Here is a 26,926-nt window from a genome sequence, read left to right as displayed (position 1 = left end):
AGATGTAAGAAAGAACATTTAACAAAAAGCTTTATTGTTGGGCATAATAAGACGCTTAATACAAATAATAAAAAACAAACTTTAAAATTATTCCCACCATCTCTTATCCTTCTTAATTTGATTTTCTAATATAATTAATGACAACTATCATTTTTTTATTATAATATTTGTTACACAAATCATTCTTATTACTAATATCAGTTTTCAACCCTTTTGCCTTCAAGCCTATAAGAAATTTTACATCAATTGGTGACAATTTTATACAAGTGTTATACACTTTTAACATATAAGAGTATGAATTGAAATTATTTACCAATCAAAGATACAAGTTATGATCGATTTTATTACATCGAAATTGCGAAAGACTACCAAATCCAATCTTTTCTATTGTAGCTTTTGATTAGGTTGTAACTCTTAAAAAAAAAATTCTAAACACTCGCTCGGGTGAACATCGTGGGTGAAGATATGACTAAAAAGATAACTAAACATATTTAAATTAATATTATTTTAAACAAATATAGAACTAATAGAAATTTTTATAAATTAAAAACACTTTTACCTTTGGACCCACACATTTTTTAAGTGAATATTGTTTTGAACGTTCCTTCAATTTTACCATGAAGTTTTCTTTTTCTACTTTCAGAAGCGTGTTCTACTTCTTACTCAAATTTTTCCTTAACTATGTTTATTTGTTAGTTGAAATTTCAAATTTAGAAAATAATTATATTAGCAAAAAAAATATTCATCCTTACAACTTCATTTATTTTCACTGTTTTATCATTTTCTTTTATCGTGCCCAATTGATCATTACTACACAATAATATAAGTATAAAGACAAGACAAAAAAATTAATTACTACTTTACAAAATTTTAATTTGTCATACTAAAAAATGTATTTGAGTTTTGATATGATTCTCAGGATTTGTAGAAAGTTCAATGCCACCGTGCTTGTTCCTAAAAAATAAATCAAATCATTAAGTTAATTGTATAACATTATTTAAAATATTGTAAAATAACTTTTATTTTTATTTTGATTCTTTTATACTAAATATGTTCTATGCTTGAAGTTTTTATAAAAATATATGTAATAACTTATAATTATTGTTTCTTTCATATTGGTCAAGGGTATAAATGAGAAGAATTAGGATGCGTAAGGGACAAATTGAAATAAAACTAATACGTATTAAATGAATGATACTTCTACCACCACACTATCTTAACAACTCCAACAATTTTGAAAATCTCATTCACACAATTTTCATTACCATTTCAAAATAAATAACTCTCACACAAACTATGTTAAATAAAGAGTGTTTAAAAATGGAGGTATCAAAATTCAAGGCTTCTCAATCATTCAAAGTTGAAACTTAAAAAATAAGTCAATTACTTGTCTTATTAAATTCATCCATTAATTAAACTCATTTTTTATTATGTTTTCTTTTTCTCTTCTATTATTATTTTAAGGTAAATAGCATCATTTTCAACTCATCATCTCCATCTTGGAATTTCTCTTTCTCTTTCCCTATTTTCTTAAATTCTTGATTATTATTCGACATTACAATTCTAAAATTTGCCAACAACCTTCAATAGGTAGATATTAATTGAAGGAGTTATATGAGATAATTTTTTTTCATAAAATTTTATATATATATATATATATATATATATATATATATATATATATATATTAGGTTTATTTATTTATTTATAAAAACATCAACAATACTTACATTTTTTTAAGATTAAAAGACTACTTTAAAAATTACGTCACAAACATATTTGGATTCACCACAAGTTCTACACTTCCAATTGTCTTCTTCTTTTTGTTTTGTCGAAATCTTCATTCCTGATCTTTTTTTTTTTTTGTCTTGATTTGTCTTCACTTTGAGTCTTCTTTATCTTCTTCTTCATTTGTTTTCAACTCTGCCTAAGCTTTAGTCCTGTCTTCACCATCAAAACTAACAATACCACTAAAAGCATAAGAAAAAATGGATTTTTGAGAGAATGAAAAAGAAAAGGGGCTAGAAAAGAGGGGAGGAGAGATAGGAGCTCTCAAAACTGTTTATATAATTTTTACCTTTTTTTATATTTATTTTCCATTTGGATGGTCTAAATTCAAAGGTTTTCATTCAACGGTTACAAATCCAATCCCTTGAGGTATGGTACCAACTTTGGTGCCGTATTGTAGAATTTTCCATATGATAATAGTATAAACACGAAATGTTATTATGGTCGCCAACAAATTACTATCAATATTTAAAACAATTTAATTGGATAATTTTACATTCTCTTAGATATAATATCGAAAACGTAAAACTAATTGAACTTCGGCTGTGTAGATAAAATTCTCCATCAGCATTCCTTTTTTCTCCTTGAGGATGCCAAATGGAAATGGATTTAAAATGGAAAGCGGCTTGAAACAGAAACCCCGCTTAATATCCCACTGCGCAAAGATGGGATTGAGCTTCAGTTGAAGACCCAGTATTTCACCTGGTTCCACATCACTTGATTTAAAGAGACATTTGCGTGTTAGTTCTTCTGGAAAATTACTTCGGAGAAAGAAAAAGAAAGTGATAGGAAGAGAGGAGATTGAAACCCTAGGTGAGAAATCGATGGAGAAATTAGGGGCTTCCTCTGATGGTTCGCGAGAACTGCAGTGCGTGGGAAGATTGGAAGTCGTGAGACCCAAACCCGTGGGTTTTCTCTGTGGTTCAATCCCTGTTCCCACTGACAAAGCCTTCCATGCTGTCAATTCTGCTCTCATAATTCCTTCGTCCCCGACGTAATACTCTTCTTTCTCTTTCTAGTTACATAATCATATGTGGTTTTGATTTGTTATAATTTTTTTTTTATTGTTTTTGAATTTTGATTTCTAGGGTGTCAGCTCCAAGGTATCGGATGATTCCGACGGAGACCGATCTCAACATGCCACCACTTCAGTCCGATTTGCCGGAAAAGGTCCTTCCCCTTGCTGCTGTGCAGTCAAGCTCCGCCGGAGGTATGTCTTGTCAAGATAGTATGTTATTTTAAGTGCTTTGACTCTACTGCCGAGCTTGAATTTTGATATGCGTAGAGTGTGTGGAATTTTGATTTGGTAACACCATGGAATTGTTCAAGTTTGGTTCAATTCGGTTGCAAATGTTTTCAAATTAGATAGCAAGTGTGTCATGGAATAGGTGATGAAGGTTGGTAATGCTTGTGCTATATGATTTGGAGGTATTAACATGTAGTAGAATCCAACATATAATATGGAAAAATTTATGTGATGCGGGAATAATATCTTAGAATGTCAATTACTGGTGAAGAAAGGGAGCATTTTGTTGTTCAGTTGCTGAATGCATATTAGGAACTAAGGAGCTCAATTGAACAGTAGTTGAACTTTAGAGGTTGGTTTCCCTGGCTTGATGGCATTTATCTAAGATTCACTTGTTTTATGTTGGAGGATTCCATGCCTTTCTACTCTAATCAGAAATCAATCAGCATATATTCTAGTTGTCTTGTTCATCCAAATGGTTTCTCCTCTTGAAATTTCAATTCTTCAGAAATCTTGCTGACTATGAGATTGATGATTTTGCTAAGCTTATTTGTGTTCCTTAGATAGAGTTTATATTTTCTTGTATTTTTCAAAATTTTTATAGTTTCATTTAACTCCTCTATAAAAAAAATTATATTTGATGAGATCCAATTGGACTTGTAAAAAATAAAAAATCAAATTAACTATATCAAATAATGGCATTTAATACCTTTGATTGTTTTTAGAAAGTTTAAAATAGCTTACATCATTAAAAGAACTTGAAATAAAATGAAATTTTGATAACATCTTTTGAGATGCTAAGGTTTGATTGAATAATTAAGAATTCCAAACATAGCTAACTTAGATAGAGCAAGAATCCCTAACCCTTTTTTTTTTTGTTGTTTTGATAATTGAGGAACCTTCCATGGTTGAGCCTTTCCGACTCTACATAGGGACCCAAATCGTAGGGTGTTGACTACACTTGCCACAACCAACATTGAGTGATCTAGGATATTTAACCAACGGTAGGAATCAAACTCGAGATTATGTGCTTCTACCACACATCTTGTCATTCGCACAACCCAACTAGGAACCCCGATGGGCCAACAAGAATCTCTAACTATAGGAACTTTGTTTCATCAATCTTTCTCTAAGTTGTTATAAAATCCCTTATGGGGCAATTAAATAGGTTGTATTGGACTATTATTAGGACCTAGCTAAGATGTATTTACATTGAATTATGAGCTAATTTTTTTCCTTTTTGGTGAAATCTCTCTCTCACATATCTTTTAATTCATATTTCCTCCTTGTTGCCTTACCCTGGATTCATTTGTATTTCATATCCCTCTATCCTTAGTATGATGTTGGCATCATCGACTATTTCATAATAGATAGAAACCAGTTTTTGAGAATTTTTAGGGGAGTGTTTGTATATCCTAACCTAAAGGGTAATATATTCCCTAAAGAGTAACCTAATGGCTATGGGTATTGTTAATATATTTCCCTAAAGAGACATCTAATTGTGGGGGGTATTTTCTTCATGCAACCTTCATTTTTTCTTTGTTTCCCCCCCTTATTTAATATATTCATCTTGAAACACTTTTTCCATTCAAATCCAGTTTTTCCCAAATAAGTTGCAATTATTGATGAACGAGAGCAATAATCATTCCAATCAACTATATCTAGTTGGCTAGTGATTCCTTATATTTATAAGGAAAATTTGGAGTTAAGAGATTACATAAAAAAAAAAACAAACCATACATAAAGGAAAACCTTGATGGTTATTAGATTATTTCCTATCTATTAGATATCTTTGTCTATAGGGTAACTAAGATAAAAAAGTCAAATATCTAAGGGTAACCTTATCGATAAGATATAGAAAATAAACATGATATTTATATCTTCAACAATCCTCCTCAAGCTCATGCATAGGCAAATTATGGACGCAACTCCCATGGTCAACGAAGCAATTGGCTTAAGGATGGAAAACACTAGAGTTGGTGTAGTTTCCAAGTTTAATATTGAAAAAGTGTATGACTGTGTGAATTAGATATTTCTATTGGAGGTACTAGGTAAAATGGGATTTGAGTTGGATTGAATGGATTCGGTTTTGTACTCTAAAGACAAGGTTCTCTACGATGGTAAAATACATGCCTACTAGTTATTTTCCGAGCTCAATAGGCTTGAGGTAGGGCCCTCCCTTCTCTTCTTATTTGTTTGTTTTGGTAATAGAGGCTCTTAGTGTTCCTTTGAGGAGGACAAGTGAGGGTGATTTAGTTTCAGGGTCTAAGGTGGAAGGTAAGAGAGAAGGTGTGGAGGTTCCTTACCTCCTTTTTGTTGATGATACTCTCCTTTTTTTGTGTGCATTGTTTTGAAAATTTTACTTGCCTAAGTTGGATCTATTTTGGTTTAAGACTTCCTCGATTTTGAAAGTTAGAAAAGTGGATTAATTCCCATGAAGGAGGTTCTAAATGTATAGGCTTTAGCATTCTTAGGTCTACCTATGGGAGCCCCCACTAATGCAATGTAGTGGAGGAAGAATTTAAAAAAAAAAAAAAAAGTTGTCAAGATGGAAGTGACAATATCTCTCAATGGGTGAGAGACTCGCTTCGCTCATAAGTATGAAGTGTATCTATTTACTTAATTTCCTTTTTCATTATCCTTAGAGCAATGAGTTTGGGTTTGGAAAAGATCCAATGGGATTTCCTTTAGCCAAGGGTCAAGGTGGGGGGATAAGGGCAATAGATTAGAGCCTTATCTACCCTTAACAAAATGTTGCTTAGAAAAAGATGTTGAAGATTTTCTATAAAAGGAAACATCTTGTGGAGGTGGGTGATCAAGGGAAAGTATAGTGAAAAGTCAAGAGGTTGGTGTTCAAAGGAAGGGAAGGCATGACAAGATGTTTGGTATGGGATATGAGCTAAGTTTTGGTAAGATGTTTGGAATGGAAACTCTCCTTTGGAAGAGGCTTTCCTTTATATATATTCCTTTGAAGTTTCTAAGGATGCATAGTTGAGCAATTTTTGGGAGGCTTCAAGTGGATAGGGGCTTTTGAACCTGGATAACTTTGAACCTTTGTTTAGGAAGCCTTGGTGGGGGGTTGGCGGGGGGTAGGAGGAAGAACTCAAAGAAGATGAGGATATGTCAATTCAGGAGGATATTAAGGTTGAGAAGCTCCTTTTTAGGTCCTTTTCTACAATGCTTTGGAGTCGGATAATGGGGAGGCTTTCTTTCCAAAGGAGGTTTAAAGCTTTTTAGCCTCTTCTAAGGTGGGCTTTTTCTGCTTGGGAGGCAGCTTAGGAAGGGATCTTAACTTGCAATCAACTTAAAAGAAGAGGGTGGCTTCTTACAAATTGTTACCACACGTGTAAGAGATAAGAAGAATCAACTAATCATATTCTCATCCATTATGGAATAACAAGAGGACTATGACATGTTTGGTCTATTCAACATCTCTTAGATTCTCACTGATTCATTGAGAGAGTTTCTTCAAGGTTGGCATGGGAGTTCTCTAGAGAAGAAGAGGGGGGAAAGTTTAGAGAACAACCCCTATATGTTTGTTTTAGATTATTTGACATAAAATAGATCCTTTAACAGTATGAGTGATCAAACCACTAACTTAAGAAGTCTTTCATTTTGCACCCTTTTCTAGTGGTCTTGTCAACTTCTTTTTAAAGGTTCTCCATTCTTTTGTTTGACTCTATTGATTAGTTGAGGTTTAGATATTGGTTGGTTGTTGGGGATGTTATTTATTTTTATGTTTTGCTACTTTTTTTTTTCCCCACAAATTTACAATCCATAGTACACTTTCTCATTAAGTTTTCCCTTTCTTGACACACCACTCTCTCTATAAAAAATTTCAAAAGTTTTCCTCGAGGAAAAATGACTACTCATCTCTTGTCAGGTTAGTTGTTTTCTATGCAATGGGTTGCATTAAGCATGGGATTCCCTAAGGGAAAAGACTTTAGTTTCATGATCTATGAAAAGGAAATCTAAAGAATTAGTTAGTAAATAAAAACTAAACTTGAAGAAGTATGAAGATTTGTGAGGTGGAAAAGAAGGCCTTTAAGGTTAGGTTTGAAGGTTCCCATGGGAGGAGGTGATTTCTGTTACTGAGAGGAGTGGAAATGCTGCTTTTTCTGTGCCTTTCGAAAGAGAAGAGATGGGTTGGTTATTGGAACACTCTAAAAAGACATCAGGGTTAGAGAGGCATTTGGGTTTCAATGGGAAGTTCAAAGGAAAAACAAGGACACATCTTTGGTGATTCGTTTTAATAACATAGGTAGGTTCATCAAGTTGTTGAAATTTCTACAAATCAAAGAACCACAACACTGGTAATTCTTGAGGGTGATAAAGGGAGAGGATGGGAAATTCTCAGGAAGGTGATATATGTACTAATGGAAATCACTTTTAGGGTTCCTTTGGTTAGTTGAGTGGAAGTTGGGAGAACAAAGAAGGAAATGGTGGAGGATTTTGGTAGGAAGAAGCATTCTTTTGTGAGTGGTAGAGGGAGGGGGGGTTGGGGTGAAAGTAATGTTAGGTTGTAGGATTAGGTGGAAGTGAATAGAACGATTGCTAGAGAGTTGGGTTTGAGGAGTTTGGTGTCTATAACCCCTTTTGCATCTTTCAAAGGGTTGCTCCTTGCGTAATCTTCTGAAAGGGTTGTCTAACTTCAAGAGCAAGGGAAGATATCAGTGAAGGGAGGCCTTAGTATTACTTTAAGAAGTTGGTCACTAGAGAAAACACAGAGGTCCTTGGAAAATTCAAGCCGGAATGGATCGAACCAAGGGGCCTTCCTTTCCATTTATAGTTCAAGAATCATTTTCGACATTTAATGAAGTCGTGATGGAGGGTTATAGAGATAGATAGTCACACCTTGAAGCTTGTTGACTTACCAAAGGCTATAATGAGAGTGGAGATAAATCTAAACATGATGCTTCCAACACTATTGGTGGTAAGATATGGAGCATGGATTGTCACGGTTTCAATTATAATTATTAGGAGGGAAGAAAAAGGGTAACAAGGGAGGTTTGAGTCAACTCGTAGTAGAGGTGAGTTTGACTTAGCAGGAGGTGGTGTGGTTTCAAGACATCTTCAGGACATGGGGACACATGGCTTTGCCAGGTAGAAGATAGGAAATAATAGTCCTCCAACTCCTTTGTTCTGAAATTCAAGACAAAATGAAGCCTTAAAGAGGAAGGTAGCCCATTTTGAGGGGAAGAAGGATAACCCATGTTATTCCAAAGCCCACTTAATAATGGAGAAAATTTTAAGTGGTAGCAGGCTTAATGATATTTTAATATGTAGGGCTCAATCTAGTGGAAGCCCAAAAGATGGAAATGGGCCTTTGCTGTAATGGCAAGCCCAAAAGATGGCAAACCTAACTATAGGTCACTTCAGATAAGGGCCTTTGCTATGAGATTCAAGGCTCTTTTTTCTTAGTGTTGGTGCCTCAACCTTCCACAATCACACATGAGCTACTGCCTTGAAGGCTAGTCCTAGATATTATTCCTAGTTTATGCGCAAGAAGTTGGCCTCCATTTTTCCAAAGGTCATTTTTGCGCAAAGCTATGGTTTGTGTTGCTGTAGAGATCAAAGAAGGCCTTCATTGAGGAGAATGGCTGCATTGTCCCGTTGGAAGCAGCAAGGTCATCAAAGGTCTAAGGCTTGACTACGATGGACGGGGATGAGTTCAATCACAACCTAGATTTGTTTGGGGCAACATCAAGAGTGGCTGAGGGTCGAGGAGGTGTTCTTCATTGTGGTTTTCAAGCCCATGTACTTTCATCTAACCTAGAATCCATTGCCAATGGCTAGATTTTAGATAGGGCCTCTGATTTGCATCCTATTCTCCTCACCCTTGTTTGATCTTTGACTACGTTTTTCCCTCATTTTCGGACAAATTGCGGTTCCTTAATCACCCTGCTTGAATTATCAGTGCTTAACCATGTCTTATCTAACACTAAAGTTGTCCCATTTCAAAAGGTGTGGAGTCTCTCATAGTTATTTCTAGCCAAGAATTAAAGGGCTTATTTTTCCATAGGTGGTGACCTAGCGACCCTAGTGACACTCTTTCCCTAGTTATATGTTTGTCTCTAGAATCAGACCCTTCTTTATAGGAAGGTTTTCATATAGAAGGTCTTACACCTAGTAAAATGGCCATTATTCAATTGGTTTTGGGAACTATGAACATCAAGCTTGTCAAACATAGTGATGATGCCATTAAAATGGGGAATAACAGTGCACGATCTTTGGATAAGGTCTATTCCAGGAGGAAGAATAAACCCTTATTTTATATCCCTAGTGTTTCTTAGGTTCTGTTCCTAAGGTTTTTCAGGTTGAAATATATATTTATGAAGATCATTAGTTGGAATATAAGAGGTCTTGGTTTTAGAAAGAAAAAAAGGGTTGTTAAGGAATTTCTTGGCCTATGAAAGTTCGGATATTGTGATGTTTTAGGAAACAAAGAGGGAATCTTGTGATACGAGGTTTGTGGGTAGTGTGTGGAAGGTTAGAAACAAAGAGGTGGGCTATTCTTCTAGCTTATGGGTCTTCAAGAGGGGTTATGATTATTTGGGACACATTGAAGTTTAGATGCTTAAAGGTGGTTCTATTTAGTGTTCAAAGACAATAAACTTGAATCCAAATGAAGAAGGGATTTTTTGACGTACTTCAGTTTATAATCCAACTAAGTTCAATCTTAGGAAGGTCTTTTTGGCTGGAGCTATAAGACCTTTTAGTTCTAACTTTTTTGAAATGGTGTGTTGGAGAGGATTTTAATATCATAAGAAGAATCTTATAAAAGTTGGGCAGTTCCGGGTTAACTTTGAGCATGAGTGATTTTGATGGACTCATAAGAGAAAGTGATTTAATCAATCCTTCTCTTCGAAACACGTCTTTCACATGGTCAAACATGCAAGAACTCCTTGTTTGCAAGAGGTTGGATATATTTTTAAATTCAAATGAATGTGAGCAAGGGTTCTCTAAAAGCATCCAAGAAGTGCTCCCCATATTGACCTTTGATCATTGTTTGATTGTTTTAGACACCAATCCTTTTAAGTGGGGACCAACTCCGTTTAGGTTTGAAAACATGTGGTTACTACACCCAAATTTCAATGAAAGATTAGTTCGGTGGGATGAGAGTTAGGTTGTAGGATGCGAAAGTCATAAATTCATGAAAAAGTTACAATTTATCAAATTAAGGCTGAAAGATAGGAATAAGGTGTCTTTTGGAGATTTAAAGGAGAAAGAGAAAAACATTCTCATAGAAATTTGTTAGCGTTAATGCTAGGGAGCAAGAAAGGAATTTGATTCCTTAACTTTCAATAGTGAGGACCTTAAGGACAGGGGAATTGGAAGAGTTGTTAAAGGAAGAGGTGTTTTGTAGGCAAAAAGCTAGGGTCAAATGGATAAGAGAAGGGGACTGCAACTCTTAAGTATTTCCATTGTGTGGCTGATGGTAGGCGATATAAGAAATTTATAAAGTTATTGGTTTTCGAAGTAGGGGCGATTCTAGATAACATTGAAAACATTTTGGAGGAGATAATGCATTTTTTTTGGAAAGTTATACTCTAAGACTCCATTTCAGCAGAGTGTTTCATGGTTAGGCTGCCTTTTTTCTCAGAAAAGGAGATTCACAATGCTATATTTTAGTTAAATAGGGAAAAGACTCTTGGGCCTAATGGATTCACCATTGTAGTGCATCAAGAGTGTTGGGATGTGATTGAAGATGATCGTCTTAGAGTGTTCTTAAAGTTTCACAATAATGGGGTAATAAACCAAAGCACCAATGCTACCTTCATTGTTCTTTGGCCAAAAAAGAGTCAAATCAGCAAAATCTCAGAATTTAAACCTATTAGCTTGGTTACAAGTTTGTATAAGATCATAGCTAAGGCCTTATTAGGGCGTATACGAAGAGTTCTTCATGTTACCATCTTCATGGTCGAAGGAGCTTTTGGGGAGGTGAGGCAAATTTTGGATGCTATTTTGATTGCTAATGATTTGGTAGATGAGAAAAAGAGATAAGGAGTGTAAGGGGTAGTCTTCAAAATTGATTTTGAAAAGGCCTATAACGATGTAGATTAGGGTTTTTTAGACTATGTACTTGAGAGAAAAGGGAAAGTTCACAATGGATGTCTTGGATGAGGGGATGCTTCTCCTTGACAAGTTTTGCGGTCTTAGTGAATAGAAACACAAAAGGTTAGGTTAAGGCAATTAGAGGCTTAAGACATGGAGATCCTCTTTCCCTATTTCTTTTCGCCATTGCAATTGATGTTTTAAGGAGAATGTTTTTGAGAGTGGCTTATTAGAGGGTTTCATATGGGTTAAAACAGGATTAAAGTGTCTCATTTGCAATTGCAGATGACTTTATCTTTCCCTCTACAATTTCTTTGGAAGATGTGCAAAATCCCAAGCTAATATTACTAGTTTATGGGTGTTTATCAAGGCTTAGGATCAATATAATCAAGAACACTCTTTCTAGTATCAAACACAAGTTAAGATTAGATCTCCAAGTTGGCTTTGATACTTGAATGTCTCTGATTGACTTTTAGTGTACTTAGGTCTTCTATTAAGGGAAAATCCGAAAGCAAACGCTTTTTTAGGATCCGGTGATTGAGGGAATCTCGAGGAGATTGGATAGGTGGAAAAAAACTTTTTTATCTTTAGGAGGTAGAATAACTCTAATTTAGTCTTGCTTATCTCACATCTTCTTATCCCTCTTCAAAATTCGAATATCAATAGCATCAAAGATTAAAAAATTGCAAAGAGATTTTTTATGGTTAGGTACTAGTTGGGACCTAGTGTGTATGCTTAAGGAGTTTGGAGATTTGATTTAGGAAAATTTCTTTGAGGTATCGTGCTCTTTTAGGGAAGTGGTTATGGAGGTTCACTAGGGAAAGTTATTTTTTCTTTCTTTTTTGATAGGTAGAGGTTCTTCCCTAGGAAAAGTTATGCCCTTTGGCATTATATTATTTAAAGTATTTATGGGACACATCCTAATAGGTGATACATCAATAATACAGTCAGATGGTCACATTGGTGCCCTTGAAAGGCCATTGCATATGTTTTCCAATTTTTTTTTCCACACACTTGCTTTGTGGTGATGGGACAAAAATTCATTTCAAGTCTTTATTTCAAGTCGTTACAAATAGAAATCTCTCTATTTCAATTATCCTTGGCAGTTCTTCCACCTTTTCTTGGAACCTTAATTTTTATCGCAACCTCATAGTTTTGTAGATTAAGGATCTTGAAAAACTCATGACCTCTCTTACTCACACACACTTGTCTCCATTCATCCCATATCCAAGAGTTTGGGAACTATCTTTTTCAGGGTTATTTTCAGTAAAATCTTACTTCTTCATTTAGTTTAACATATTAGATTTAGTCTTTTTCCATCTAGCCAAATTTTTATGGAAATCTAAGGCTCCATCTAAGGTCAAGGCTTTTATTTGGTTAGTGGCACATAAGAAGGTAAATGCCAATAATATGTTACAGTTGAGAAGACCTTTCAAAACCCTTAATTCTAGTTGGAACATCCTATGTAGTGCGGGGAGTGGAGAGACGATTAACCATCTCTTTCTACATTGTTTGATGACTTTAGGGTTATGGTATAAACTATTTAAATAGGCAAAATGGATCAGGTTGAGCCTAGGAGTTTTTGTGACATGTTGATTATTGCATATATGGAGTTAGGGAACTCCATTAGAGACAAGACCTTGTAGAAGATTGCTTCTCACTTTGGTATGGATCGTATGGCAAGGGAGAAATGCTAGGATCTTTGAGGATCAATGGAGGATGTCAGAGATGTTATGAGATTTACTTAACTTCTTTTCTTCTTTTTGGGCCTCTTATACTAACGAATTTAGAGGCATCCCTCTAAATGCCATTCAACTCAATTGGTATTCGGTGTGTACACCATTAGAGTTAGACCTACAATAAGAGGAGCTTAACCAGATTTGAAGAGATGAAATCTTTATACATTTTTTTATGATCCATCTTTTTGTATATATCTCCTTGTATAGTGGTAGAGTTCTTTGTTTTGATCAAGTTTGTGTATTTGGGGAGGATTCCTCATCCTTAACATGAACTCTTTATTAATAATTAATACACCTCTTGTTTGGTGTCTCCTCTTTCTTTTTAATATACTTCTCTTTACTTATCAAAAAAAAAAAATTAATACACCTCTTGTTTCTGATAAAAATTAATTAATGAAATGGAAAAGGAGGGAGAAACACATGTGGGATCGGTGCAACTACTAAACACTATCAACTACTAAACTCCATATTAATGTTTTGGCTGCTGAATTCAATGCTGCTAGAAATTGACATGCTTTTTATGTTTCTTTCCTCGGTAAGGGGCTTGGGATGATGTTTCATAAATATACTTCTAGAGGGGAGATGCTGCATAGATCTATGAACTGAATACCATGATCCAGGTAAGAGGTTAATACTTAGTAAAGATTCTCTTCCATCTTTATGTGAAGTATTCTTATGTGCATTAGTGAAGCATTTGGAAGGGTTGTCATGATGGGACCAACTTCTCAAACTCAACACTCCATATAGTTTAGGACAACAGTCTTGGACTTCAAAAGATTGGAGAAAAGGAGACTTGATGGTATGATTATTGCAATAAGCCAAGACACACACAAGAGACTTGTGGGAAATTGCGTGGAAATCCATAATCTGGGGGGGCCAAGGATGTAGCTAGCAATTGAGAAATAGCAAATGGGTTTCTTCACGAGGTAGTGAGTTTTTCTTCAACCTCACATAGTCTTCCTTTCACTAAAGAGTAACTGGATCTCTTGTACAAGATTTTGGAAAAATTCAAGGTTTCTTCTTCCTTAGTTTTTCAAGGTTTCCTCTGCCTCCACTTCATGTGCTTTTGCATGGTTTGCCACCTTTAAAACAAGCCTCGAGACTTCAAGCTCTCTTCATCCTAACACTTGGATCATTGATTTAGGGGCAACTGATTAGGTGAATAAAGAGTCTAATGTGTTTTTTTATCCCATGTTCAATGTTTTAGTGAACAAAAGGTATGGGTTCCGTAACACACCTCAAGGTCTGAAACAACAGCTCAACTTAATATCCAAAACAATCTATGATTACAGAACTTGAAGTGTGAATTATAGAAGATACTATGGTGTTTATGTTAATTAGATTGAGAGTCAAGTCCCATTACACCTTGATTTGTCATTTATTTCGGTTGTGGTGATTTCAACCCTAGTGTACAGTGAATCAACATGTTTTAAAATTTTAAGGCTTTCAAAGCTTACTTCTAGATGACAGTACATCATGCCCTATGGTGAAAGATTTACTATCCTGGTTAGGACTCAATTATCTCCTCTAAATACCCTTATAATGTAGTTCTACGAGTTTAAGAACATTGAGTGAACTCAGTAAATAGACCGAATAGCTTAGATTTTTCACTGAACTAAGATTGCTGTCTGTTTTTTCACTTTCTTGTGGTACTATATTATCATTTTAATGAAGTTTGTAACTAAACAATGGTCCCCTTCTCCACTTTTCTTTTCCTCTGAAGATGTAATATCTGAAGGTAACTTTTGGTGATTATACTGGGCAGATTTACCTTGGGAAAGTGGTGCTGTTAAATCAAACCTTACTAGTAAAGGTGAGGCCCTTGCTGTGTCTGGTTTGGTGGAGTATGGAGATGATATAGATGTGATTGCTCCAGTTGACATACTGAAGCAGATATTTAAGATGCCATATTCCAAGGCTCAACTGTCAATTGCAGTTCATCGTATTGGGCAGACTCTTGTTCTAAATACTGGGTATGATTTTGTGTATCATATGCTCCATTTATCATGCTGTCAGATCTTTTATCATTTCCAAATTTTGTGAATCCCAGGCCTGGTATTGAAGACGGAGAAAAATTGGTTAGAAGACATAATCAATCAAAATGTGCGGATCAGTCTTTATTTTTGAACTTCGCCATGCATTCAGTTAGAATGGAGGCTTGTGATTGTCCACCTACTCATAATTCCCAGTCAGAAGAGCAACCAAACTCATCTGAGGTTCTTCCTGGGCTGTTTGAGTGCAGGGCGGAGGATGGTCTTGAATCTTCTGATTATCCAGCACAAGGTGTTACATCCCAGTTTTTTGAACCGGTTGATGATGTTTCTCAAAAGGAAGGATTCAACTGTCCAGAGTACACACATGTCAAACAGGGCAACTTTTTCTGGGGAAGCAAAACGAATAAGAGAAGTAATGGGCATGATTCTGTTAAAAAGGCTTCACAAGTTGGTGAAAAGCCTAGGTACTCGGTACAAGACTCTGAGAAATATCGAAGAGTTGGTAATGATGGGTTTTCGAGGGTTTTATTTTGGCAATTTCACAACTTTCGTATGCTCCTGGGCAGTGACTTGCTTCTATTCAGTAATGAGAAATATGTTGCTGTGAGTTTGCATTTATGGGATGTCACTAGACAGGTGACTAACTAACTATTTGGCAATACATTCTGTACTTTTCTGAATGACCGGTCCTTGTTTACCAGCCACACTTTATGTGAAGCACCTTTTCCATGTCCATATTATGTCTACTCTTTGTTAGCAAATTGCTGAAGTATTTGGCAGTTTTTCCCTGTCATGCATAATCCTTATTCTGTTTTTTTTTTTATTTTTTTTTTATTTTTTTAATATTTTGTTTTTATTTCTTTTCATTTTGACAGGTCACTCCATTAACTTGGCTTGAGGCTTGGCTTGACAATGTCATGGCAAGTGTGCCTGAATTGGCCATCTGTTATCATCAAAATGGTGTTGTTCAGGGCTATGAGCTTCTGAAAACGGATGATATATTTCTGCTCAAGGGTGTTTCTGAGGATGGTACACCTGCTTTTCATCCACATGTTGTCCAACAAAATGGCCTTTCTGTTTTGAGGTTCCTTCAGGAAAACTGCAAGCAAGATCCTGGTGCTTACTGGGTAATACATGTTTTTGCTTTTGTGTTTTTCTTTTTCCTAATTTTGTGTACACCACCTATATTTTATTCCTTTTTGAACTTGTCAATGAACCTTACTCTTGTCTTTTACTTCATATTTTCAGCTCTATAAAAGTGCTGGGGAAGATGTAATTCAACTTTTTGATCTTTCTGTCATTCCCAAGAACCATTCTTCCAATGATTGTGATGATAGCTCTAGTTCTCTGCCATCTCTGGTGCATAGAGGGAGAAGTGATTCCTTACCTTCACTGGGGACTCTCCTGTACCGAATTGCTCATAGGCTTTCACTCTCCATGGTGTGGAACAATTTAGTTTTTAATACATGCAATCTATTCTGTAAATTGGTGGCACTAATGACAGTTGGTTTTGGTGCAGGCTTCTAACAATAGGGCCAAGTGTGCAAGATTCTTCAAGAAATGCTTCGACTTCTTGGATCGGCCAGATCTTCTGGTAACCATGTTTAACATTTCGTAACATGATTGTCTTGTTGTCTTTCTTTCTCTATTTTTACTTCTGTTGAGGAACAGCAAGAGAAATGTAATTAACTACCAGAATTATGCTGTTTAGGTTGTTCGTGCATTTGCTCATGAACAATTTGCAAGACTCATTTTGAATTATGAAGAAGAGCTGGATTTAACATCTGAAGGCCTTCCTGTGGAATCTGACATTACAGTTACTGATGCCGAAGAAGAACCACTGGATCTTGTTAGTAGTATTTCTGAATCAATTATCCATGGAGACATCCCATCCCTCATTCCAGAGGATGAACCAAGTGAAGAAGGAACTTATTTTCAAGATACAATATCTGAAGTTTCTTCAAAGATGACTTTGGAAGAAAACATATCTGCTTCCAAAAAATTGATAGCATCAGGTGACACAGCAATGGGTGATCAAGGGGTTGTGTTGAATTCCATAGATGATGAGAACTTTGCAGTGACTTCTGCTCATGTGGTTCAATCTGTTGCTGATCCAATCTCTTCTAAGTTAGCTGCTGTACATCATGTTTCCCAAGCAATTAAGTCCCTTAGATGGAAGCGCCAACTGAAGAGCACTGAACCAGAAAATGGAGAACATGGTGGCAGAATTCATGATAGATCACCTTCATCTGTAAATTTTTCTGTTTGTGCTTGTGGTGATGCTGACTGTATAGAAGTTTGTGATATTCGGGAGTGGCTTCCAACAACGAAGCTTGACCATAAGCTGTGGAAACTTGTTCTTTTACTTGGAGAATCTTATTTGGCCCTTGGACAAGCATATAAGGAGGATGGTCAGTTGCATCAAACTTTGAAGGTTGTAGAATTAGCATGTGCTGTTTATGGATCAATGCCTCGGCATCTTGGGGATACAATATTTATTTCATCAATGGTTAGCACCTCTCCATCCCAGACTGAACTCAATGATAGAAGAGAGAGGCTGAAATCTAGTTCTAGTGATGACGGTCTTACTTTTGACCGGTTTTCTTCCACTTATCTCTTCTGGGCCAAGGCGTGGACACTAGTTGGTGATGTGTATGTTGAGTTTCATATGATAAGGGGTACAGAGATCTCAATACAAGCAGAGAGAAAGCCTTGTAGCGGGGAATTAAGAATGTCATCAGAAGTTATGAAGGAAGTCAAAAGACTTAAGAAGAAGCTGGGACAGTATAAGCAGAACTGTAGTTCATGTTCCTTGGTTAACTGCAGCTGCCAGAATGATAGGGCCAGCAGTGGCAGCAGTGCAAGCAGTAGCAGTGGAGATACACTTCCCTTTGTTTATGGCAGAAAACTGAGTAAAAGATCATATTCCAAGAGTGCTTCCTACTCACATGTGGAAAAACCTGATGGGGATCTCATTTATCACAAAGTGGATAATAGAAGAAGTTCTGAAAGTCAATGCTTGCGGCATGACAGAGATGATGGCGCCATTGCAGAAGCTTCTCATATAATTACAGACAAGCTCAGAGTAAAAACCTTGGAAGCTACTAACCGTAAAAGAGTTGAGAGTACCTATGAAATTCATGATGCACAGTTTAAGATGGCAGATCAACCTAAAAATGCTCTTGGAGAAACACCCAAGACAAAAAATGGTGGAATATTCAAATACTTTGGGGGTCCTGTAGTTGGAGATGCAGATTACAATCTTTCAGCTGCTCTAAGCTGTTATGAAGAAGCCATAAGAGCATTGGGTGAGCTACCTACTGGTTCAGCAGAACTACAGTCTGTAATTAAAAAGAAAGGATGGGTTTGCAATGAACTGGGTCGAAGCAGGCTTGAAAGAAAGGAACTGGAAAAAGCTGAAGTTGCTTTTGTAGAAGCCATAAATGCATTCAAAGAGGTTTGTGACCATATGAACATTATATTAATTAACTGTAATCTGGGCCATGGCAGGCGTGCATTGGCTGAAGAGATGGTATCAAAGATAGAAGGTCTCAAAGTACATGCAATTTTCCATGATGCATATAACCAAGCTCTTGAGACTGCCAAACTGGAATACAGGGAATCACTTAGATACTATGGAGCAGCAAAAGCAGAACTAAGTGCTATTACTGAAGAGGCTGATTCTGAAGCAAGCAGCTTGAGGAATGAAGTATATACACAAACTGCTCATACTTATCTGCGGCTTGGCATGCTTTTAGCAAGAGAAGATACAGTTGCAGAGGCTTATGAAAAAGGAGCCTTTGAAGATGTAACAACATGTTATACTAGTTCTAGTGGTAGACAAGGTAGGAAAGATATAAGGAAGCATGAGATCTCAGCTAATGATGCCATTAGGAAAGCTTTGTCTTTGTATGAATCACTAGGTGAGTCGCGCAAACAGGAGGCTGCATATGCATATTTCCAGCTTGCTTGCTACCAAAGAGATTTCTGTTTGAAGTTTTTGGAGTCCGATCATTTGGAAGGCAATTTGTTGAAAGGTGAAAACAGCCTTCTCCAAAGGATCAAGCAGTATGCTTCTTTGGCAGAGAGGAATTGGCAAAAGTCTACAGACTTTTATGGCCCAAAGACGCATGCCACCATGTACCTGACCATCCTGATGGAGAGATCAGCTCTTTCACTACGTCTTTCAAGCTATTTTCACTCGAATGCAGTATGTTCTTCCACTTTGTTTGTTCTCCAACATGAAAAATAGCTTAGTATTATGGATTTCCTTCTCATTTGATGCATGCAAATTTGTTTTCTCATTATAACCAGGATGCTACATTGATATGTGTATGGCTGCAATACCAGTTGATGTCCTAATTGTTTCAATCCCATAATAGAAAGGCTCTTCAACATTTACCCTGAAATTTAAGAATGCTGATAATATGCTTTTTGTGATAGTTCATATTTATATTTCTTTTTTCTTAAGATAGGGAACAATACTATAAAAAAGAACATCATGGGATGGGACATCCTTCAAAAGAACCAAAATTATACTAGAAAGGAAGAACACATATGCAAAAGATCCACCTTAAGCCTCTGAACAGTCGAGGAGAGTAGACATCCCAAGTAAAAATCTATAATATAACACTCCTCATAGCCAACTGTCAGCCACCTGATTGACTGGTGTAAGTCCCATTATAAGACATTGTCTACAACAATAACATGAATCCTAGAAAAATCCTGAACAGCCACAGGAACCAGGAGGAAAAAAAAATCTGATCTATATTATAAATGATTGGGATTCTAATTCTTTTCCTAGGACTGTGACCTTTCAAATAATGGAATTAGAGCTTAAATAGATGTGACCTATGTTACATGGGTTAGGTACAGGTGTAGGGTACAGGTATGTGTCTAGGTGTTGGATCCTTTGTATCCCAACATCTGAAAACATGGGGATTCAGTTGAAAAGGATCTCAACTATGAGTGCAAGTACTTGGATTCAACGTTAAAGAAAAATAAATTAAGACTAAATATAAACACCATAAGATGAGTCATCTATAATAATACATTGTTAATTGTAATTGGAGAATATATTTATTGTATCTTTTCAATTTTGATAAGGTGTTAAGTGTTATTTTACTTTGATGTTACTACTAATTGTACATGAAAAACTTGTTTATTGTAGGTCTTTTATTTTCATACGATGCTGAGAAAAATCTTTAAGACAATATGATGTAAACATCAATTTTTTATAGGCAAATAAAGACTGTATTAAAAGGGTGTCCAAAGGAGTGCACCAAAGTATACAAGACATCTACAATGGTCGCTGAAAGACATTAGAAAAGGGAAAGGGACAAACAAAAAACTACTCCCTCTATTAATGAAATTCTAACTAATCAATGTAGTCACATAAGGACATTGGGCCTTCAGCTATGTACGACATCGTCCAAGACAAGTTACAAAGACACAAGCTTTTCAGTCTGTGGTTGGAAAGCTCCTCGTTCAAACAATCTTCTATTTCTCTCTTTCCTAATTGTTCAAAGGAGGCACAAAGGAGCTGCTCCCTACACCTTTTTTCATTTCCTTCCAACAAAGGATTCATGCCATCCTAATAGGGTCTCTCTTATGGAGGAAGATAACACCAAAAAGACAGAACAAAAGCTGCTACAAAACCCTTGCCTTGCCACAATGTACAAGATGTGGTCAATCAATTCCTCCTAGATATGATAAAGGAAGCATCTATTAGCTAGCAACCACCCTCTCCTTTGAAGCTGATGTAAAGTCAGAGCTTTACCACACGCCTCCTCCCTAGCAAAACAGCTTGCCTTAGGTGGAATCCACAATTTCCAAACAATAACATATGGGAAAGGGGCTGAACTCCCAAGCTCAAGGAAAGTGTAAAGGGACTTTATAGCGAAAGAACCACTCTTTGTCTCCAACTAGATCATCTTATCTTCTCCCATTCTCATTCACCACCCTTTCTTGAAGCCTTGAGAAGAAACACTCCACAATCTCCCAATCGTTTAAATGTCTAGAGAAGTTAGTAGTCCGACAACCTCTAATATTAGACTGATTCTGTGAATCTGCCACCCATACCTCCTTTGAACTAGCTAAGGCAAATAAGGACAGAAAAGAAACACACAAAGGCTCATTACCACACCACTTATCCTTCCAAAACTTTACCCTCCTCTTGTTGCCCACAAAGAGGAGACTCTACTGTTAACAGTCTCCCACAATTTGCTTATGACTTTCCATAACCCAATCTCATACCTGTCACGCACTTCCTTAAAACACCACCCCCCTTTCAACTTCCCTATATTTACCACTTATAATTTGCTTCCAAAAGGCCTCCCTTTCCACTGCAAACCACCCTCATAAACAAGGAAAGCTTGATTGCCAACGGCACAAGAACTTAGACCCCTAGGTTTTGTCCAGGATTCCCAAACCTGAGAGCTGGAGGTGCTGAACTTACTGAAGGAAGAGATCCATGGGGCCTAGGGAAAAGAGGGAGGGAAGGATGTAATAACATTTGGGTGTCTAAGAAAGTGTGATTCAAGGATTCTTCCATGGGTTGAGGTTTGGGGTTCTCTGGCTCCTCAAAAATGGCTTTCTGTTTTCATACAGCTGCAAAAGAACCTTTCTTGATTAAAATGAGTGGGGGGTTCTTCCAAATTTCATAAGTGGGTAAGAGGGTGGAAAATCTGGAAATCACCTTCCCACTGGTGTAGCTAAAGAGTTGTGGGGCCCTAAGCTTTGTCCCTTGAGGGTGAAGTGGGTGATGCTAAGGATAGGGGAGGGGATAAGATGCTTTCAGGATGGCCCAGGATTTTGTTGGGAAGAATGTTAAAAGAGCTTGGAGGGCAGGACCTCTCTGTTGATTCTGGTACACCACGAAAGAATGAAACATGAGTACTCTTGGGAAGAGGAGCTTCTGATTTTCAAATTTTGAAAAGAGCCCACTTAGAATTCATTCTTCCCCTTCGGTATTGAGGAGTGAGAACATCTTCATTTTGAATTTCATTACTGTTGTAGGTGACAAGTAACTTGTGTGCTGGGGTTGTCTTTTTAGAACTTGTGGTAATCTTCTACCTTTCGTCATTTGTCTTTTTTTTTATCTTTTTTCTTTTCCATCATGTGTTATTCTTGGTTATCAATGTATTAACCAATAATGAGTTATATTATCAAAACCATGTTGATGCTAAGGCCCTTTGCTATAATGACCTAGTGGATACTGAAAAACATGTTACACAATACAAAAGTTGTCAACCTTGATTAGTAGCCTACTGTCCTGGAGTGAAGATGTGTGCCAGTTGGGATAATTCGTAAATATGAAGCATGATACTTGCCTCATTTTTAACCCTGAATGTTGTGGGATTAGTAATGTGTATAGTCAAAATCATGGAAATAATAATAACTTGTTTTGTTTCAGATGCTGGAATCAGCTCTCTCCCGTCTTCTTGATGGACGCTACATATCTGGGGAAACAATCTCAGATTCCTTAAGAAACCTCAATTCTGAAGTCCTTTCTAAATTTTGGAGTCAGTTGCAGATGATATTAAAGAGTATGTTGGCTGCGGCACTCTCAGAAAGTACAAACAGGTCTTCTCCTGCCCCTCATCCAGGTGTACCATCTAACAGGTTCCAAGATGTTGGAAAACTGAGGGAGCTGTACAAGATGTCTCTGCAGTCCACTGATTTGAGTCAATTGCATGCTATGCACAAGCTGTTAACGGCATAATCATGATGAGTTTTAGTGGCAGTTGCGTATTTGTAGATTGTCTTTAATTGTGTCAGAATTGACTTATTACATGAAAAAAAGAAAGAAAGAAAGAAAGAAAGAAAAGAAACAAGAAAGCATTGTAAAAGACACTATTTGTAATCGTCTATATTTGGGGTATCTGGAGTTGCCAGGAATTGTCAAGGTCCCCGCCGCCCCCACCACTCCTTAATTCAGACTTGTCTGCCGTTTTGGAGGTGTTCTGGTGGAAACAATTAGATATAAGTTTGTAGTCTGTGGTTAAGTGGATATTATACCTTTGTACGAAGTTGTGTTTGTATATTTTAACTGTTCATGATTTCTAAATATTATGCCATCATTTTGGGATTCCTTTTTATAGAAGTTCAGAATGCGTTTGACAATGATTTTAGGAAGCATTTATTAATTTTTTGATACTTAAAATTTTTTATCATTCAAGTGTTAGAAAAGTTAGAAACGTTTTCAAATACACTCTTAAAATTATAACTGTGATTTTAACGAAGCAATCTTAAAAAAGAAGAAATTTTCACAAGATATTATCCTAATTTGTTTGTTATTATTGTTAGATTTAAGTTGGACTCTCCTTTCATAAAATTATTCAAATTGTGTACTTCTAAAATGAGCTTTTGGGGCTTTACATTTACATTTTGTGTATATATAAGGATGGATGAATACGCATTGTATGATTATTACAAATTATATATCAAATATAAGTTAGTTTTATAACAAGAAGAGGTACAAATGGTAATATAAGTATTAAATCAAGCTCTTAACTTATGCTATGAGGATCACAAAAATAAAGTGTGAATTATAAAAGACGTGAAGGTATTTATATTAAAGACTCATGTCTCACTTTTAGGTGGCAATGATTTAATCCCGGTGCATAAAGGGTCATCATATAATTTTAAACTTCTAAAGCTTTCGAAGTTTATTACTAGATACCATGGCATATGCCATTGCATAATGTCTCATAATGATTGATTTTCAATCCTTTTGATAGCTGGTGTGTGTGTATGATGGTTAATTTATTTATTATTTTTTTATGATAATGATTACAATAATCAAGGATTACAATCATGATGCTTGCATGAATTCCTTGCCATTGAAAAATTCCTTGTTACATGATAACTGAAACTACGTTTGCTTAGATTGTATTACAAATGACTTTGAGTGTTATGTTTAATGGAGTTTTGAATAAATCATTACCTACCGACTCAAATCTTGGGCACATGAGTTGAATTTATTTTTTTAGGGGATTAGCTAGTAAATTCAAAGTTTGTGTTATCCCTTATGAATGATAGGAATTTCTCCTCCCCAAGTGATATGGGACGTTATAACTCATCCTCCCATATAGGCCAAATGTCCCCCTCAACCCCTAGCTAACGAGGTGTAGCTATCTCTACATATTTTTTGATTAAGGATTGGCTTTGATATCTAACGAGGTGTAGCTATCATGACCTGTTAACATTGAGTGGATATTGTTTGCTTTTAGCCTATAGGCTTTATGATCACCTCCTAAACTTTAAAATGCATCCACCAATTCAAAGACATTACCCCTTATAAATGTTAAGAATTGCTTCTCCCTAAGCAATGTGAGACTTCATAACATCCATCATGACCTATCAATATCAGGTAAATGTTGCCTACTTCTAGCCCATAGCCTTCACGGTTGCCTTGATAGCTTTAAAACACATTAAACCATTTCAGAGGCATCACCCTTTATGAATCTCAGGAACTTCTACTCCCCATGCTATGTGGGATGTCATAACTTACCTTCCCATAAAGGCCTAACATCATAGGATAATAGAGTGTAGTTGACTTTTTTTAGTGGCATGTTAAGTCAACTTCAAACTTTGATTTTGAGGGAGTCAATATTTTCCTATGCGTGCTGCCCGTCCTTGCTCATGCTTACATTTTTTGATGACATTTCTTTTTACGAGAGTTTTTATACGTAATTATGTGCATAAGCATAAACACAAGTGTTTATCACTAAGTGACTTTATGTTTCTATTTGGGCTATTTTATTAATTGGAGTTCATCAAGTTAATTATTAAATATAATCCATTAAGGCTAGATTAAATGACTTAAACCCATGGGATGAACCTTAGTCAATTAAGCCCAATTGAGAGTCTATATAATTAGGTTAAACGAACTATTATCTTCCACTTTGTTTGGAAAGAAACCCTAGCCACCACTTTCTTTAGAAAGAAGTCCACACTTCCACATTGCCAAGATCCAAGATGGAGTCATTAGGTGGAAGATCGCACGATATTTGAGATTTCTGTTGTGAATTGGAAAAAAGATTTGGGAAAATCCAAATCCAAAGGTATATTTTCTAAGAACACCTTATAGTAATTTTTTGAAAAATTAGGCATGTTCCGTCATGCCTAAGATCTTTGTTGCATGAGTTCTTTAATCTAGATCCAAGGGTTGTTTCCCAATAATTGGTATCAGAGCCTTTAGATTTAAAGAATAACATGTTAAATCCTTTCTATGGTGTACTAACTCGTTTTTGCAACATTCAAGATAATCCCATGGCTTAAAAGAGATGAATGAATGCATAAATCACTTTCTTGTGAATGTTTTATTTATCTTTTAAGATTGGTTCTAAGCTTTGTTGAGGGAGCACAGTGCCTTTTGTTTTCTTATTATTATTTTCAATTGGTGTAAACTCTATTGTGAAATGTATTATTATTATTTCTAGATAATTGGTGTAAATTGCATTATGGTATGTTTATAAATTAAATCATAGTTTTGGGATGACAACAAAGGTAAGGATCATGCTTGGGATAATCTTGAATTAGTCTAGATAGCAAAAGGATGGACTTTTTCCATCAAAATTAAAGCAAAAAGATGAGAGGAAAGTGGCATGACCCAATCATAGCGGCCATGAGTTGCTGCAATTTTGGAGTATGCGACCTTAACTTTGACTGGAATTCAAAGTAGTCTCCCATGAGTTTCATGGTGCAAGCCATATATGGTTTAAACTAAAAAGTCAAGAATCCAATGCTTCAAACGTTTTCAAATTGGAGTTGAAATGAGGGAGGTATGACCAATTAAAGTAAGACTACATAGAGGGCAATGTTAAAATTAGAATTGAATTCAAGCTTCTTTTAGGTTGTCTTTGGACTACATTTTTTTGAGCATGTTCATTGGCTCTTTGTGGCAACAAGTTTGGTGGTTTTTTGGTTGGACATTATCAAAATTTCTATCACAGATACCTTGCCATGAGGATATCTTTATTTACTTTCCTTTTATGAATGCCTTTATATATGCATGTGCATATAAATTGAAATGAATGCATTTATTTAAATTGGAATATACATCTAACAATGCATTTTGGATCTTTTGATAATGTGTTGTAACAACAACACATGACTCATGTTAAACCTATGATGTTCTCTTTAACCTACAATAGATGTTTGGTGATAAGGGTAAGTTAGTTTGCTAGGATGTGTTAGGATAGAGCCTTTAAAAACATGTCATGATGTAACAAATTTGGATACATTATAATATCTTGATGAAGTATGACTATTTGATAGTGACTCACTATAGGTCTTGTCTAATATGTAACCGTACATACTGGTGTACTCACCATGAGAAACCCATCCCAATGAATAAGACTAATCATTCCACCATTTAGGAGGTAGTGCACTACAACCTTAAATGGATTGCTTAAGTCCATGAACTGACTATGAACGAATACTCTATTTGTAGGTAACTGATTTGTGCCTAATTGGTGTCTCAGCTGATTCATGTCCAGCTGGTGCTCCTTGATTGAGGGAGTAATCAACAAAATTTATAACCTATAACACCATATACTAGGGTAGCAAAGAAAAAGCTACTATAGTATAGTGGCTCTAGGATCGTTCACTAGGAAGGATTAGCAAGCTATCAATGATACCAATTCAAAGTGAATTGGTCTTGTTTCATTTCAAGGTTAGCTTAAGAAATAAAACACAAACTTTGATTGGTAAAGATTTAGATTTGAATTAACTAACAAAACAAGTAATGGGAATAACTTAGGAAGAAAAGCATTCCTTGGAGAGTCAGGTTCACTGGGGTGGTTCCTCATGCAAAAGACATAGCTTCGGTCAGATGGTTCATTTCCTCGCGTTAGAGATTCAACATATAGTCAATTCTCTAACCGGCGTTGTACAGATACATCCTTTAATTAGATTTCAACTTTAATTTTCTCACTGATGCAACTTGCAATGGTTTAAGCCTCTCACTAAGCCTTAACCATTCAAGGTGATCTTTAACCTTGGACTTCCCTTCTCAAGCTCGTAAGAGATAACTAATGGATGTCTCCTTGGAGTCCAAAAGCTTACCAAGTGTTGGCAATTCCAGAAAATCCTACCTT

At 36.0% G+C, this 26,926-nt stretch overlaps 1 protein-coding gene across 3 annotated transcripts; it reads left to right on the top strand.

Annotated features, from left to right (window-relative positions):
* Window positions 1-2,327: 2,327 nt before the first annotated feature.
* On the top strand, window positions 2,328-22,914 carry LOC100252053 (uncharacterized). Of its 3 annotated transcripts, none has more exons than XM_010666797.3 (9): window positions 2,328-2,782; window positions 2,877-2,998; window positions 14,594-14,801; window positions 14,879-15,458; window positions 15,698-15,949; window positions 16,071-16,262; window positions 16,342-16,416; window positions 16,534-19,032; window positions 22,237-22,914. In XM_010666797.3, exons 1-9 carry the CDS (start codon window positions 2,613-2,615, stop codon window positions 22,543-22,545), a joined length of 4,407 nt encoding a protein of 1,468 aa, XP_010665099.1. In that variant the 5' UTR covers window positions 2,328-2,612; the 3' UTR covers window positions 22,546-22,914. The 3 variants fall into 3 exon arrangements, with proteins under 3 accessions (XP_010665099.1, XP_010665100.1, XP_010665101.1); XM_010666798.3 differs by lacking the exon at window positions 2,328-2,782 and adding an exon at window positions 13,369-13,448 and having other exon boundaries at window positions 2,888-2,998; XM_010666799.3 differs by lacking the exons at window positions 2,328-2,782; window positions 2,877-2,998 and adding an exon at window positions 13,510-13,754.
* Window positions 22,915-26,926: the final 4,012 nt, after the last annotated feature.

Source organism: Vitis vinifera, chromosome 18 (genome assembly GCF_030704535.1).
Source record: "Vitis vinifera cultivar Pinot Noir 40024 chromosome 18, ASM3070453v1".
Taxonomy (NCBI): Eukaryota; Viridiplantae; Streptophyta; class Magnoliopsida; order Vitales; family Vitaceae; genus Vitis; species Vitis vinifera.
The sequence above is the reverse complement of the archived record's forward strand: the minus strand, read 5'-3'. Positions and strand labels throughout refer to the sequence as shown.